General features: G+C 37.7%; 1 protein-coding gene across 2 annotated transcripts in view; it reads right to left on the reverse strand.

The window, feature by feature from the left end:
- OSBPL9 (oxysterol binding protein like 9) overlaps window positions 1–15,518 on the reverse strand; it is a 62,026-nt gene that overhangs the window by 45,473 nt on the left and 1,035 nt on the right. For both annotated transcript variants that reach the window (XM_065673365.1, XM_065673364.1), the window contains exons 2-3: window positions 6,768–6,818; window positions 2,903–2,981 (exon numbers count right to left, since the gene is read on the reverse strand). In XM_065673365.1, the coding sequence (XP_065529437.1) occupies window positions 2,903–2,981; window positions 6,768–6,818 (130 nt within the window). The remainder of the gene's footprint in view (window positions 1–2,902; window positions 2,982–6,767; window positions 6,819–15,518) is intronic.

Genomic DNA, 15,518 nt, shown 5'->3' on the forward strand with positions numbered 1-15,518 from the left:
AAAAACCGAAACGTGTTGTTTGTTTCATTGCCCATATTTATTCAATTCTTTTCTTTATACCTAGGTACTAGGTATATGGATACTATTTGATACGTATGCAGTCATCATTCAAAGCCTACATTTTCTTTGTAATAAAAATTTTTAAACCTTTACTAATGTTCAGTACAGGGATGGCCACTAGGAATCACAGCAACAAACAGAATAGAGGGAGACTGTCACAGGCAGAAACAAAACACAAACTACACACTAGAAAGACTCAGAATTTACCAAGATCCAGTGACAGGTAAATCTTGGTGGGAGATGCTGGAGATTTAGTGCTTCAGAACTTCAGCTAAACACATACACACACACACACATCCCCGTGAGAAGCTGATCAGACATCTTTTAAATGACCTCTTTGCCCTTCATCTCTTACTTGTCTCTAGAGTGTTAGACAGCTGTGCAATTTTGAGCAACTGACAATAAGAAATAATGAAACCAGTATGAAGTTTCTTTTCCTTTCCCAAATTCAAATTCTGTCACTGCCTTTTAGCAAAACTTCGCTGAGACCAAAGAAGATTCAAGTCTTCACCAACCAGTACTTAAAAATCTGAGCACATGAAAACATTTTTCTTTTGGAGCCTGGAAGAGAAACCATTGCACTGCAGATGGGACCCTAACTCAGACACAGGTCAGCAGATCTTTGAAATCTTGTTATTTTTAAAGTCCTGTTGTTTTCCAACTAGGCTCCAAGATTTTTGGACCCCTGTCTGCCTTTGAGAATGAAGGCAGGCAGTAAGAAGGAAGAGACTGTATGTTTTAAAAAGTTGCCATATCTGCAGCAGTATTCTCTTGTACAAGACTTCTAAAGGGTGAATGTATTTATAGCTGTGACTGTCTCACAGAACAAAAGCTCTATCTGCATCATGTATAAAAACAATCTTAAAAATTGTTAGGAATACTGTCTGGTTTTTTGATTATTCCCAGAACCTGTGCTACACATCCTATGTATTCTCAGAATACATTTTGCAGTATTTACATTATTACCCATTCACTGTTCATGGCTGATAGTGACCTATATTTCACATAAGTTAAAGTCTGTGTAATATGCTGAAATAATTTAATGTAACAAACATTTTACATATATATGACATAATGGTTGCATGAAGTGAGAATACATTTACAGTGACTATAAGAATTACAGATACAGTTTCACAGAGCTGTTTTGTACTGAAATATCCCAGCACTAATACCTTACCTGTCTTCTTACATTTTCACATTACAGACACATATATTAATACTGTGCTAGTATCATTACAATTTTCTGGTTATAAGGGATGTCATCTTCATAATATGCTAATAGAAATAGCATAATACAAAAAAAGCATAATACAGAAAAGACCTTAGTTCTACCTTAAAGGAGCATACATGAATCCTGACCTGATAAGAAATACACACACATTGAAATTATAAAACATAAGATGTTATATGACAAAACTGGTGTTCAAAAATTATCAATATTACTTGGAGCAGAACATTACTTGTATCAAATACTATCAGTCTTCTTTTAAGACATCTGATTACCCAAAATAGAATACAGCATATAAGAAATCACTGCAAACAAGATGTACTAAGAAAAATAGATTTTAGTAAGTAATGATGAGAGATTTCTAGATTTACCTATAGTAAGTTCTCAAATATTCAGCAGAATCTAGCTTCATAGTACTGAAAGACTGCCACAGTACAGCACTCCATTACTGCATTAGCAATTAGCTTGTGTTTTATCAGTTATCCTCGAGAACAGTAGATTTAAGTATTACTGTGAGCTCAGCATTATGAAGGTACGTTTATGAGGCTTAATGCAGTGAAAAGCCAGAGTACAGCAGCAGCATTTAGGCAGAACTGTAGCACAAGGAATACAGATGCCAGTGACAATATGGTGTACAATTAATACTTATCATTAGGAATATTCTTACAAACACAGCAGTATTCATGATAACTCCCATTTCCAAATCACTGATTTAAAAATATGTACAGTACAATATAGACTATAGAATTACTCCAGTTTTTATAAACTGACTGCTTAAATGCAAATATGCCTCTTGGATATTTACAGTTTCCAGCTCTATGCAAATTAATTAAACAATTTAGTCAGTACATTTTAGAGGAAAAGCAAAAGACTAACAAATGTTACTTGAAAAATATTTTCATCACACTTCCCTAGGATTTTAGCATTCAGAAAAGAGACATTCTCTAGTCATCACAGCATTTTGTCCTACTGCTGCAGATAAAATAATTTAAGGAGTACATAATTATATAGTACCTTACCCTTTCTACCGGTGAACCATAGCATGCAATGACGAAACATAGCAGTGGCAGATGGCATTGGTGTTAGTAAATGTGAATAAAAGGATAATAGCAGAGAAATGGTGACTGGCAGACAAGACACAGAAATGTAGATGAAATGAATGCAAGCTGGTAAATCTTGAAGCAAAGCTCCACCGTTAAGCCAAATGCTGCCTCTAGTCTCCTCTTAATTGAGCATTAAGTTCTATTTGGATACAAATTGCAACCTTCAGACCAGTCTTGATTCTCTTCATATAGAAATGCATAATTGTATCTTGATAACGAAGATCAGAAACGTTTTGTAAGCGACACTCATAATCGGAAGCCCAGTACTTTCTCCCCTTGAGTAATTTATTCTTTACATTTTTAATCTCCAAATCCTGCCAGAGCTACAGTCTCCTTCTAGCACATATGTATCCACTGCAGATGTAAATCCCTGCCTAACCTGCAGCACCCCTGAATCCAGAATGTTCTCAGTGTGCTCGTTCATGCTGTTCTGTTGCCAAACATTTAAAATCATCCATCAAATACAAGTGGAATCTATTACAAGAAAAAACAATCTCTTCTTTCAGCTCACCCTGAAAATGGAAGGTTTTCTGATCAACAGTTATTGTGAAGGTGCTGTCGTCCTCATCGTCTATACCAATCACAGCTCCCTGTGAAACAAAGAACAAAATCCTGATAAGGCAAGCAGTGACATCAGCAGCATACACTCTATCACTACACCACTGGAATTTAAAAAGCATTGACAAATTAGAAGCAAACCAAATACAGTAAAGAGCAAAAAGATTCTCTGTTCAGCCATAGAATTTTTAGTTGCAGGAAAAAAAAAAAACAGTAATTATTTGTAAAACTGTGATTTTCTGGATAGTAATATGCATCTTTTGTTTCTGTAATGGAGGTGGCTTTACACTGCAGCATCATCAGAGTAAACAGTTCTCTACTACATTCCAACTTATATTTTAAAGAAGATTGGGGAACAATATTTTGTAAGTACTTTCCATGTATAAAAACACTAATTCATAGATAATCTACAAAAAGCAGCTCTTGACCTGATTTTATCTACCAGCCTATAAAAACATAAATCATTCTAGCAGGACGAATGTGGCTCATTGTGTCATGTCACTGGTACACTGCATTATCTAATTTTCAGTCCCTAAGTAAATATTAACAGTAAGTCATCAGGATATATCAAAAGCAGTTAGCTTTGTCTTCTAATACCTCATGAATTATTAGAAGGAAATGCAAATAAATTATAAAGGCCATCTGCACTTAACTATTTACAACTGTATCCACATCTTCATTCCTGCCCCCCACCAAGAACTTAATAAATAACACAGTTCCACCCAGGAGAAGATGACACTGAAAAAAGTTATTTCAGGCCTCTGCCAACTCCATGATAACATTTAGTTCAAAAATCACCCACGGATTTACTCAGTTTCTCTTCTCCTTCCCCAGAAGAGATAGCATCAGGACCTGTTTTATCCCTCTCTCTCCCACAAAACAGACAGACACCACTAGAAGGTGCACATATTTAAAGGCTAAATTCTGCCCTCACTGTCAGAGTAAACAGCATGTAACAGTAGTAGGAGTGCCTGAGAGTCAGTTCCAACAACTGCTTAATTTCATTCAGCCAAGTACCACACAGCAGCTGCAGAGTAGGGGGTCAGGTGTATATCAGCCTGGCCAACACATAAGAATTTCTTCTGGTACAGACTTGGAGAGATCTGAATCAAACTTATTCATACATGTTCTTCATAGCCCCTGTATGAGGTTTCTGGCCAACGATACCAGCTCATGTATGGCTGGGACTATCAAGGACACCACAGGTTGGAGTGGAAGGAACAGGTCCTACTTAAGAATAGCACCAACGATACGTAATTTCAGGCTATATAGAAGGAAAGGATACCTCCAACATGTTTTTTCTTCCCTTTGCTGTCAAAAATGTAGCACTTCTCCAAATGAGTGTCTTCCACATAGGCTGTTAAAGGACAGCTCTGTGATCACTATAAAAGCACCTAAACGTGTACGCAAGCCAGTATAATTCCAAATACTTTTAGTGCCAGGATAAAACAACAACCAGATGACTAGCCATTACATATGGAGATTGTGTGGTACTGGTGCAGAGTCCCAGTGAAATGACACGATGGGCCAGATTAATTTTGCCAGAATGGTACTTTAAAATATACCAATAGATAAAAATGCCTGGCATTTTCAGGACGTTTTGCTGCACAATAAATCAGAAGATCACAAGTTCTACAATATCATTCTCTTCACCAGCTATATCAAAAATCTGTAAGTCAGACACCAAGAACGCAACCACGATATTCTCCCCAGAGAACACAGATAAAACCAACATAAAGGCTAAACAATTCAGATTAGCCCTGCCTCCATCCTGAGTGGTGGGAGGAAACCGAGGAGCAGGAAGAGCACACCACCAGCTGTGATCTCAGCACAAAGCTGTGTAAAGTGCACAAGCTCTACTTGCAGTGCTGAGGCAAAGGGTCTGAGTGTAAGCGTATAAGATGCCTCTGTTGTCATGCAGATAATAAATATGAACAAGTAAATCTAGAGCGTGGAAGTTTGTGTTTTCCAGAAAACTTAAGCATAGTACAGATGACAGATTCCTCCATGAGCACACCTTTCTATATACACCATGCCAGTCAACCAGAGAATTTGAAGATGAAACTTCAGGCCTATGAAACACGTATCAAGAGCAAAAAGGTGAGGAACAAGCTTTTAAAAAAACAGTCAAGAAAAAAAAGGAAGTATTTTAGTCAAACTGCTTAAATTACATGTTTGTTTATGTTCACACCTACAGTTAAAAATCAACAATTACTCTAAACAGAAAACCTCTCTCATAGAATTTCAGACTGCAGAGGCCCATCTGTTCAGCTATTGGTATCACTGTCATCTGCCAGGAGAGCTGCTTTACAAAAGCAGGAGAGAGATTCCTTCTACTTTCACAAAAGAGCCACACACACATTCAGAGAAGGGATGGGGGGAGTCAGCAAACCTTCAGAAAACTCCAAAGAGTAATTTGGGGTGGGAAAGTAGCAGATGTAGGAAGAAAAAGGGATTATTTTATGTATAATAGCTATAAAGATGGATCATGCGATACTGAACAGATTGTTCACTTTTAGTATTTCCTAAACTGACAGGGTGAGGCCAACCCCCACACTGGCAGGTTCACAACACTATTAAAGCAGGCATGGTTTTTCAGACCAAATTTTTCTGCACAATGCAAAAAACATCCTCATGAATCACTGGGAATGTCATGTTTTAGACAGCAGTTTGAGCTTACATTACCTTTAAAGAAAATCTAAATTAAGATATCAATAGACTAACTTAGGGAAAGGGCAAAAAAGTCATCTGGAATCCAAAATAATGGAGATTCTCTGTCTGAGTCTCAAAAGGCTATAGGTACTCTTTTATTAGGCCCACAGAAACACTAGAATGGAGTAACAACAGATGGAAGGAATAACTAGAAGAAGCAGAGTTCTGCGCAACACTCACCACCTTATGTGTCAGATCACAAATCCGCTTCCCTATACTTCTCTTACTTCAAGACTCAGAACGCTCCAATTCATACCCATTATCCTCCTGACTCCTTCTCCCTATCTACATCACCTATTCACAGGACTGATGCACGCTGTAACCAGAGGTTCTATGAGTGAGAAAAAATACAGAAACAGGACTTGTGCAAGAAATAGTTTTGGTATGTGCACGACCACAAGGTTGAAACTGGGCATGTGCAAAGACATCACAACATTCCTACCTCACTTCACCGTCATTTCAAGCTACAACAGCACCACTCAAGGTTAAATGTCCCAAGCCAGAGTGCATCGAACAGGTAACACTCAGCTTTTCCACTCTGCATCTTTACCTCTGTTTCCCAAATTTGTACTCCCACCAGGTTCAAAATGTTGCCTGCTGCACTATTCCTGCCCTTTCCAGTCCTCCTTTGTTTCACTAAGCTCAAGCACAGTCAAGTAGCAGGCCTAAAGAGTGTCCTACTGGCAGGAGGGAGAACACAGTAAGAGAATAAAGGCAAATCAGGACAAAAGGAACCAGTTTTGCAATGATTTTTGTAGGTACAAAACATATATACACATGTATCTCCACACTCAAAGAAATGAGAACTGCAAAGGAGCTTTTAATAGCATGCCACTACCAACCCATTTTATTGTCATAAAATGCTTTTTTATACCATGTATAAAATGTATAGTATAATATTGTTATACAATATCTAAAATTAGAGATTATAATTAGCCCAGCAGGTCACTTGACCTCTGATGTTTTCTTTCTTTAAATACTTTCACTATTTCAGTATTTTGCTGAGTCAGAAAAAGAGCCCAAACCCTAAAGTCTCCTTGCAGTTCTCTCCATTAAGCCATATTAAGCACAGTAAGTCATTAAGTAGTAAATAGAACAACACTTACCCTGAGTCTAACACACCCCCGGCGCGATCCTCTCATCATTTTGTCTTTTGACTGAAATGGAAAAGAAACAGATCACCGGATTAACAAATACAGTAAGAATAAGCAAGGAGAAAGGTAGTTATCCAGAACAACTGAGAAAAGCATTTTTGTATAACGTTTTATTGACTGATTAAATGAGATGCAACTTCTGTTACAAAATAGGTTAGTTCTCACACAAAAAGAAGTACACTACCATGGTATGAAAAAGTAATCCTCCAAAGAATAAGAATACAATCCCACATCAAGGAGTTTTGTAGATACCTTGAAGGAATGTTTAGAGGATAACAGTCGACACCTTTATAGAACGTCAAAAGAAGTGAAGAAGTAAGGAATTTGGAAATACTAAAACTTGACAGTATTCTGATTTAAATTCTCCTTCTTTCTCTCCTTCTCTCAGAAAAGTGTCCGTATAACAAAACCCAGCTGTGCAGGCAGAATTGTACTACTGAAATCGCATGTCTGTCAAAGTTTCCCAGATTCATATCCTTTTCATATATATACAAATTTAACGTTTAGGTAGGTTTCTATGTCTGCTTCCTAGATAGTACTGCCTGCTTTCATTACAACAGGTAGCAAAGCTATGTTTATAGCCATTCAAACAGTAAGAGTCCATACAGAAAACAGGATTCCTATGTCCATGACCTGTGCTCAAACCTGCAGACTAGACTACTTCACTGCTAAATAACTGAATCTCTTCTTTAGTTGACAGGGGAATCCACAGGGAAAAAAACCCTCAAACACCCAACCCTCCTCCCTCTCCCCCCCCCCCCCCCCAACCCCAACAGGCAATTCTAAACAGCCAACTCACTTCTAGCTTGAAACTGTGGTACCTCGAACTTTCAGCTATTCCCAGCACTGACTCGGGTAGATTTATTAGTAACTTTTACTGCTAACGTCATACGTGTTGCTGGGCAATAGTGGCAAGCCCAAGCAGCACACACACACACAAACTTTTTAAGATAAAGAAAAAAAGAAAACATTTTGGTCATCCTAACTACTCGGTTTTCTGACAGATGCATCTGTTTTACAAATTATAAATTCCATGCAACTGTAGCCCTATCCGCAAAGGTAGTCTTATCTAATACAACCCATTCTTTCTTACCATTCAACTATTCGAACTATACTCTTTCAGGTCACCAAAACACAGCTATTACTGGTGTCTCATGAACAGATTGTCTTGCTGTTATCTTCCGAAATACCCACTTCTTTCCAACAGTATCTTACCAATTCCATCTAGACAATATACTGATGTGATTATGACCAGCCTTATTTTCACTGAAGCCATTAGACAATGAAATCTTACTGATAACAATGAAAAAAAAAAAAAAGACAGGAATGACAAATATCAGTCCTAACAGCAACAAATTATTCTTCATCTGCTACATATCTGAGGTATAGCTACAAGGAAAGAATGAAGCAGTCACAGCAAGTCATATTCACTAAAGATAATTTAAAAATATAGCAGTCAGCACTTCAAATAATGTTTTTGCTGCTCTCTCATTCAATTCAGTCTCTAATTTGTCAAAAGTTGTCCTCTGAATGTTAGAAACCAACAGTACTAATGTACTTGTTTTCTCATCAGTATAGTACAGCTGGTCAAAATGAAATAGAAGTGAAGACCAGCACTGCATCCATAATGTATTCTACAGATATACAACTTCTTTATAGATTTCCTGAATGAAAGCTTCTACATAGGGAAGATGCAGGATCCAAGAGGATCTAGAAACAAAGTTACTCCAATAATTTCCTATCAGAAATTGTATAGACTTGGGACACACCTCACTAGAGGTACACTATATATATACTATACTAGAGGTACAGAAAATAAAAGATACACCTTTATTTTCTATATTCGCTGCCTTGAGAGTTCTCCTAAAATGGGAGGACACTACTGAGAGCCTATTACTCCCTCTGGTGGTTTCAAGAAGAAATATTGGCAAATCTTAGCGGGAAAGAACGTAACTGGATTGAGGATGCAGCTCTGCAGCAGCTGAAAGAAACCTACCAGAGGTCTGGCTGTCCTGATGGCACAGCCCAAGTCCCCCAGTATGCCAGGGAAATCACTCCCAGCTTGCTGTACTGAGCACAGGCATGGAACCAAACCAGACAAAAAGCAAAGGCAGCAAAAGAGACATTCATTCTGGTTTGCTTTAGACACCCCAACCTGCTAAATGCAGGGAAGACGAGAGCCAGCCCTAGTGCAAGGGAGGGAATAATCCCAAAAGCCCTGCTTTCCACTGCGCAGACTGACTACCAGCTCAACTGCAAAAGATACTGTAAAAGCTTTTCTTTTTTTATAAACCACATTTTAATGGAATGAAAATTAAGTTTAAACATCATTGTGTTCCTAGCCTGCAAAAGTTTCACAAGATAAATCACAGGTTCAGAGTGTGATCCTATATACTTACAATTTTGCCATCTTCAGACAGAGCTTTAATTGGTTAATACCAATTACAGCAATATGGTAGATGTAATTCATTCCACCTAAGTGGAGTAAATCACCCATCATTCCAGTATCTGAACTCCCTGTGCACTAAAGCATGCAGCTATCACCACACATAGTGCTGTATTCTCTCAGCAAATCTTTTACTGACTGCTGCCTGACAGTACTTGAAACGGAACTCAGCTGACATTTTATATTTGCCCCTACCTCCAAAAGTAAGATTTTATAAAAAAACCAATTCAGACAACTTCAACTTTCCATTACAGCATCACATTATACCCTTGGGTTGAAATTAGACATGGGTATGCAATATGTTCTCTACTTGGTCACGTATTCTTGGATAAATGAAGCCATCCCGTAACTGTTTAGAGGAATGATTCCATTTCACTAAAGAAAATCTCATGCAGCACAAAGATATCTCTGAGCGGCTAATAAAATAAGTCACATTCTACTTTCCTTCTGTATGTAAAGTTTTAATATGCAGCTATCTTTTTCCAGTCATCAGTTTTATAACCAGACAAAATTACATTTTCAATACACTTTCAGCATGCAGTGTACTGATTTTGCTGATAATGGACTTGAATAGGTTACAAGCAGACATCAGCAAGAGATAAATTTTAGCTGAAACTCAAATAAAAGTCTGTAAAAATGAGCAAAGCTACACAGTATTACTGCCTGGGGAATGTAGGTATCTCCCTCCAAAACAGGGCCTTTATTGGTTTCTTTTTTACATCCACACGGTGAAGCTGATCAAATACAAAACTGATATAACATATTTCAGGCAACCTACAACTTCTTTGAGCAATGAAAATAATGCCTGGCTCTACTGAAAACAAAACAATTAGCATCCTAACCTCCCAAAAGCCCTCAGCCCTATAGGGCTTTTGGGGTTTGTTATTTTTAGCCATAGAACTACTATGATTTCATTTGAAATTAGCTGTTCCATGGGAATTTTAAGATTTCAGTCTAAACCCCAGCTGTTGGCTGTCTCCAAAACTTCTCAGACACAAGTTCTGCTTGTGCAGAAGTGCACAGAACTTGAAGAGGTACATTTTTGATTCACAAGGTGCTGCCAAGGAAGTCTCTAACATAAGCATACAGATGAACAAAACTACTTACGAAATTTATTTCCCATTAGGGATAAAGAACCTGGAACAAGCTCTGTTTATATAAACACTGATTTTTGCAGTTTAACTACATTTAACAGAGAAGCTTTAATTTGGACCACTTCCCACAGTAGTTATTCCTCTCCTTTTTTAAGCAGAAATAAACCCCAACAATTTCAAAACTACATGCTGTTCCCAGCCCACCATTCCCTTAGCTCCCAAATGCAAGGCCCAGTCCCAGACAAGGACTTGCTTGAGCACAGGGACAGCATCTAACAGCCACGTGGTTTCTGTAGCTAAAGTTTTGACTTTTGTGGATGCAATCATAAAGCAGGAACCGAAGGACTGCAGCAGTAACTGAGGACGCCACTGGGGCTCATTTAACCCCAATAGATGCCACATATGTCTGAAAAAGGTAAGGCAACAATTTCTGGTTCCTGACATAGAAAAGCATTACACTGCTTATAGGATCCTACAAGAAATAAATACATAAGAAGCCTTAAACGGATCCAGGTGTAAAAGAGACAGCACAATCAATCAGCCTTTTCACCAAGAAGCACAGGAACAGACTAAACAGCTTTAATCTGCAATGGGACTGGGTACCTGATCATCAATTGATCTTTTCAAATTTCTAAACACTGTAATTGCTATAAAAAGTTCATACTGCATAATTCTAAGCTATTTTAAACAAAGCTTATTCATTAAATTGTCTCTCTCATCCGACAATTAATTAGCTCATTAGACTCAAACTGCTCCATTCCCAACCTGCACTGGGGGAAGACTTCTAAATAGCTAGAAGCCTTAAACTAAATTGTAATCTAACAACAACAACAAAAATTGATCCTCTACATTGCTACTGGTTTTATTTTGCACACCTAATAAAGAAAATACCAAAAACATGCAAGAGATGAGATTTTGTGGGTAAGCAAATTTAGTAATGAACTGGTTTTCTTTAGATCCAGTTAGCACATCTGTACTGGTCTGATTTGGCAAACTGCACCTACCTTGATCCAGATCCTACATGAGCACCCAACTATGCTTCACCAGACCAATGGAGCAGACAACATGGCTGGCTTTGAGAGGCTAGAGCACATGCAGTTCAGAGTGCTGGGACAAAATCAACCCATCAAATATTTCTGCATAAATATGAACAGGCACATTATGTTCATATTGATGAGCAATACCAACTGACATGCACTGCAAAGTGATGAGCAAGTATTTGGAGACCTTAAAACCAGATCCATAGCCTAACAATGGAAAAGGAGTCCACTATTTAAATAATCCTATAGCAATTTATTCAGTTCATTCAAACCTGTGATACAAAGTTAAAACTATGCACAAAATTCAACTGAGTGTTGCATATTTTTTATCCTGTGTCCATAAATTCAGAATTCTTTTTATTATTGTACGTAGTCTGCTTATAGTTTTGTCTGCTTTTTCTTTGACTGACTGAGCTATTTATAGTGCATGTGACAGATCAAGTTATTACAGGAAAAAGTGCTGCCTTGGCTGAGAATGGAAAGCAGGGACCTCAAAGGGAATGTTTATGCAAAAGTAGATGGGTTTTTTTTCCTGTTTTCTTGGGATTTTTGCACACAGCTGTTGATTGAGAAACTGTATTTGGAAAAAGCAGCAAAACGCATTCAATTGAAAGTCTCTACGATAGGGGCACTGAGCCATGACTCCAGCTTCAGAGGCATCATTTAAGACCAAGTCAACAAGATTTGTTTTGAGTTCACCAGCAAAGATTCACGAAACTTCTGCAAAATTGGAGTCCCCCTGCTCAACATCTGGACTGAACAATCCACAAGCAGTTCTTCAACACAGCACAGCCAGTATTAAAGCTGCTAACTAGCAGGAACCTTTAAAGAGCAGGAGGAGACAAATATTTTTACACCACCACGACTACATCCTCCCAAAGACTGTTTTCACACACTTTGCTTCTGCAAGTATTCAACTAGCATTACATTTTTAGTAGATTGATGGAATGATTAGTAAAACAATAGAATATCTAAGCATTTAAATCTCTTCTTCAGGCATTTACTGGCACAAGAACCGTTAAGATGGTGAGAGGCTATCCAGTTTTGTTTCAAAAATAGACACTATGGAGCTGTCATACACAACTATTTTTTCTTGCAACCCTCATTCACTATACAAGGCAGCTGTTTGTCTACGACATTTTGATCAGTTCTCCTTTCAATACCACCAAATATCACAGTTTTAAAATATTTAAGGAACTGACCTTCCTATCTACTGGCCCTGGTTTTAGCATTGTTTGCACGGCTGTGCTAGTTCTGCTTGCAATTTATTATAGAATTAAAGTATTTATTTAAAGAGCACACTTAAAACAAGAATTTAAATCAGATTTTCAACCTTGAGGGGCTCTCTGGATTATTTCTGCAGGATTCCCAAAGGTAATCAAGGCTATAGCTGATGTGTATTTAAGACAGCATATCTGCCAGAAAACACAAACAAAAAGCAAATTGCATTCAACTCCCTCTTCCTCCCTAGCCATTTCTTTGTCTCCATGCTATCTTCCAGTACAATGCCAGCACACATTTTTACACTGACATGTGGAACACAAACAACAGAACAAATTCAGCTGAAAAAATAAATTAGCAGAGTTATTTTCAGCTGGAGTCCAGATCATGGAACAACTTTACAGCTCCTGTGCCAGAAGAAGGCAGAAATGAGCCACTTCCAGACTCTTCTGCTAAATACTGTCTGTGCAGCCAACTACACACTGAAAACCCCACAATGCTTCAGTAGATTTACATTTGTTATACCTTCAAGAGGAAACATGAGTGGATTAAAAAATCGAAGAATACTGAGTGGCAATAAAAGAAGTAATTTGTCAAAACATTGGTCACACTGATCCAAAATGGTACCAGCCACTTACCATAAAAGTAATTCATACATTTAAATTTAAATTTAATAAATTGATAACAATACATAAATTTAAACAAATGTAATTATAAGCTAATTTCTTTCTATTCTGAAAGAGAAAAAAAGCCCCACAAACTACAGAAGTGGGAAAAAAGTGAACAATCTGGTATTGTAAACAAACCTTTGTGAAACACCTTGGAAATGCATGTGAGAAACATTTGCATTCATACTTGCAAGTAGTGCTACCAGTGTTCACTGCAATACAACAAAGTAGAGAGGAAGGAAAACACAAATGAAAACTGAAATAAGTGTGAACATTAAACCAGCTTTTTTTTTTTTTTCTCTGACTCATACTTGGTGTAAAATTTTTTGCCTTACTCCTTGAAAGTTCTAATTAGGTCAGAAATGCAAACTTAATTGAATTAATTTGCTTTTGATGTATGTATCCAAAAATGTATTTAGGTTAATATCTACTCATTTTACCAAAAGACAAAGCATGCTAATTTAAATGCTCTGGGGTTTCTCCCCCCTCCAAGTGCAACACTATTACACGCTAATTCTGTTTGAATGCTTATTCTACATTAGGGGCACTTTTCTGCAGCCTATTTTAAGTTACTACCAAAGGAACCTAAATACAACTGTACAAGGACACACCTACGAAGAAACTACATGGCTGGATCTGGCCCTGACAGAAAGTTGAGCTGCATCAGAAGTTATTACCCTGCACTTTTCTACTGCTCCTCTGCCAAAGGTTAATCAGCCATTGAATCTACTGGAGCAAGTGTTTTCTTCAAGCACAGCTTTCTGGATTGGAATGGGCCAAGGAGCCTTGAGAGGAGATGAGTAAGTAAAAGGTGATCAGCTATTGGCAATCTCTCCCATCAGCAAAACTGTTTCCAGATTGCAAGTCTATACAGCCAGGCTAAAACAATCTCAGCCTACCCCACCCATGCATTATGCTCACAGGGAAGGGCCAGTTTCAGGCTCAAAAATTATTTAGTTATACTTACAGCAAGGCAATTATATGGCTTCAGACTGAAACTGACTCAGGGGGAATGGAATATGCGACCCTACATACCTGATCACACAGATAAGCCTTTAATTCAAAACACAAGTCTGCATATACTGAATCACAACAGGCCATTTCCCCACATAAATACATAGGTAAATCTGCTAACACTCCAAATTAATGATGCTTATAAACTATAAGCAGCCTTATAAACTACCAGACAGGAGTTATTATTCTAAAACTAAAAGCAGAGCTGAAAGGAGCAGTATCCCACCACCTTTTCAATGCTAATATTAGTACTTGTGAGGAATGTGGTCAACTGGGACTTGATCTGAATTGTCTTTCAACCCCTTGCTCTGACCCTGCAGCCCTATGAGTAATCATGCAGCACACATGGAGCAGTATGCATGCTGAGGGATCAGTTCTTTTGGCAGCCAGTCTTTCAATACAACACACACCCTTACGTACAAGAACAAATTCAGATGTCTAGAAAATGGCATAACAAGTACTTTACAGACATATGTGCAGAAAAGATAGCACATGGGTATGGAAAACCTTATAAAATAAATGTTACTGCAGGCATTTCTTAGTGGTAAAGGCACAAGGAGCAGAAAACATGATTCGGTTTCTTGAACCCAACTGGATTTTTAGGACAGATAGTTAAAAAACAGAATTTTTAAATTTGTGGACTAAAAGTCAGTATTATAAAAGAGAACATAATAAATTATTCAAACTGAAAGCGTAATGCATATGTTGTGATACCTAATCATAAGAAATAATGAAATACAAAAAAGTTCTTTTTATTAAACAAGTGAAAACCATAGAACGTTGTCAGTGCAATAACCAGAATTATTATTATATGCACTAGTCATCGGTAAATGTTTCTATTTCCAAACTGAAGTATAAAGTGACTTCGCACCTTGGACCTCTACTTAGACTATGCTCACTAACTCATCCCAATTCAAGCAGCTGGCATTTCAACAGCCATTAAACAGCACTTTCATTTCTCCATCCAGATTCCAGGTGAGGGATTTCGAACCTACATGAGCCAAAATTGTTTGAGAGTCTGTAACTGTTTTGCCTTATAAACTCCTAGGTCTGGAGAGATAAGCTTTCACCTAGTAGGGCTGTAAATCCAGATCGGGGTGGGGGGAAGAGTTTTATATGCAATCCTTCTGTATGAATAAAGCTTTACAGACAGCATGATGCTCCAAGTTACTTGCTGTAAATCTAATACAACTTACTACAGGATAAATGTGTATTTATTT

This window comes from Lathamus discolor, chromosome 3 (assembly GCF_037157495.1).
Source record: "Lathamus discolor isolate bLatDis1 chromosome 3, bLatDis1.hap1, whole genome shotgun sequence".
NCBI classification, from domain to species: Eukaryota; Metazoa; Chordata; class Aves; order Psittaciformes; family Psittacidae; genus Lathamus; species Lathamus discolor.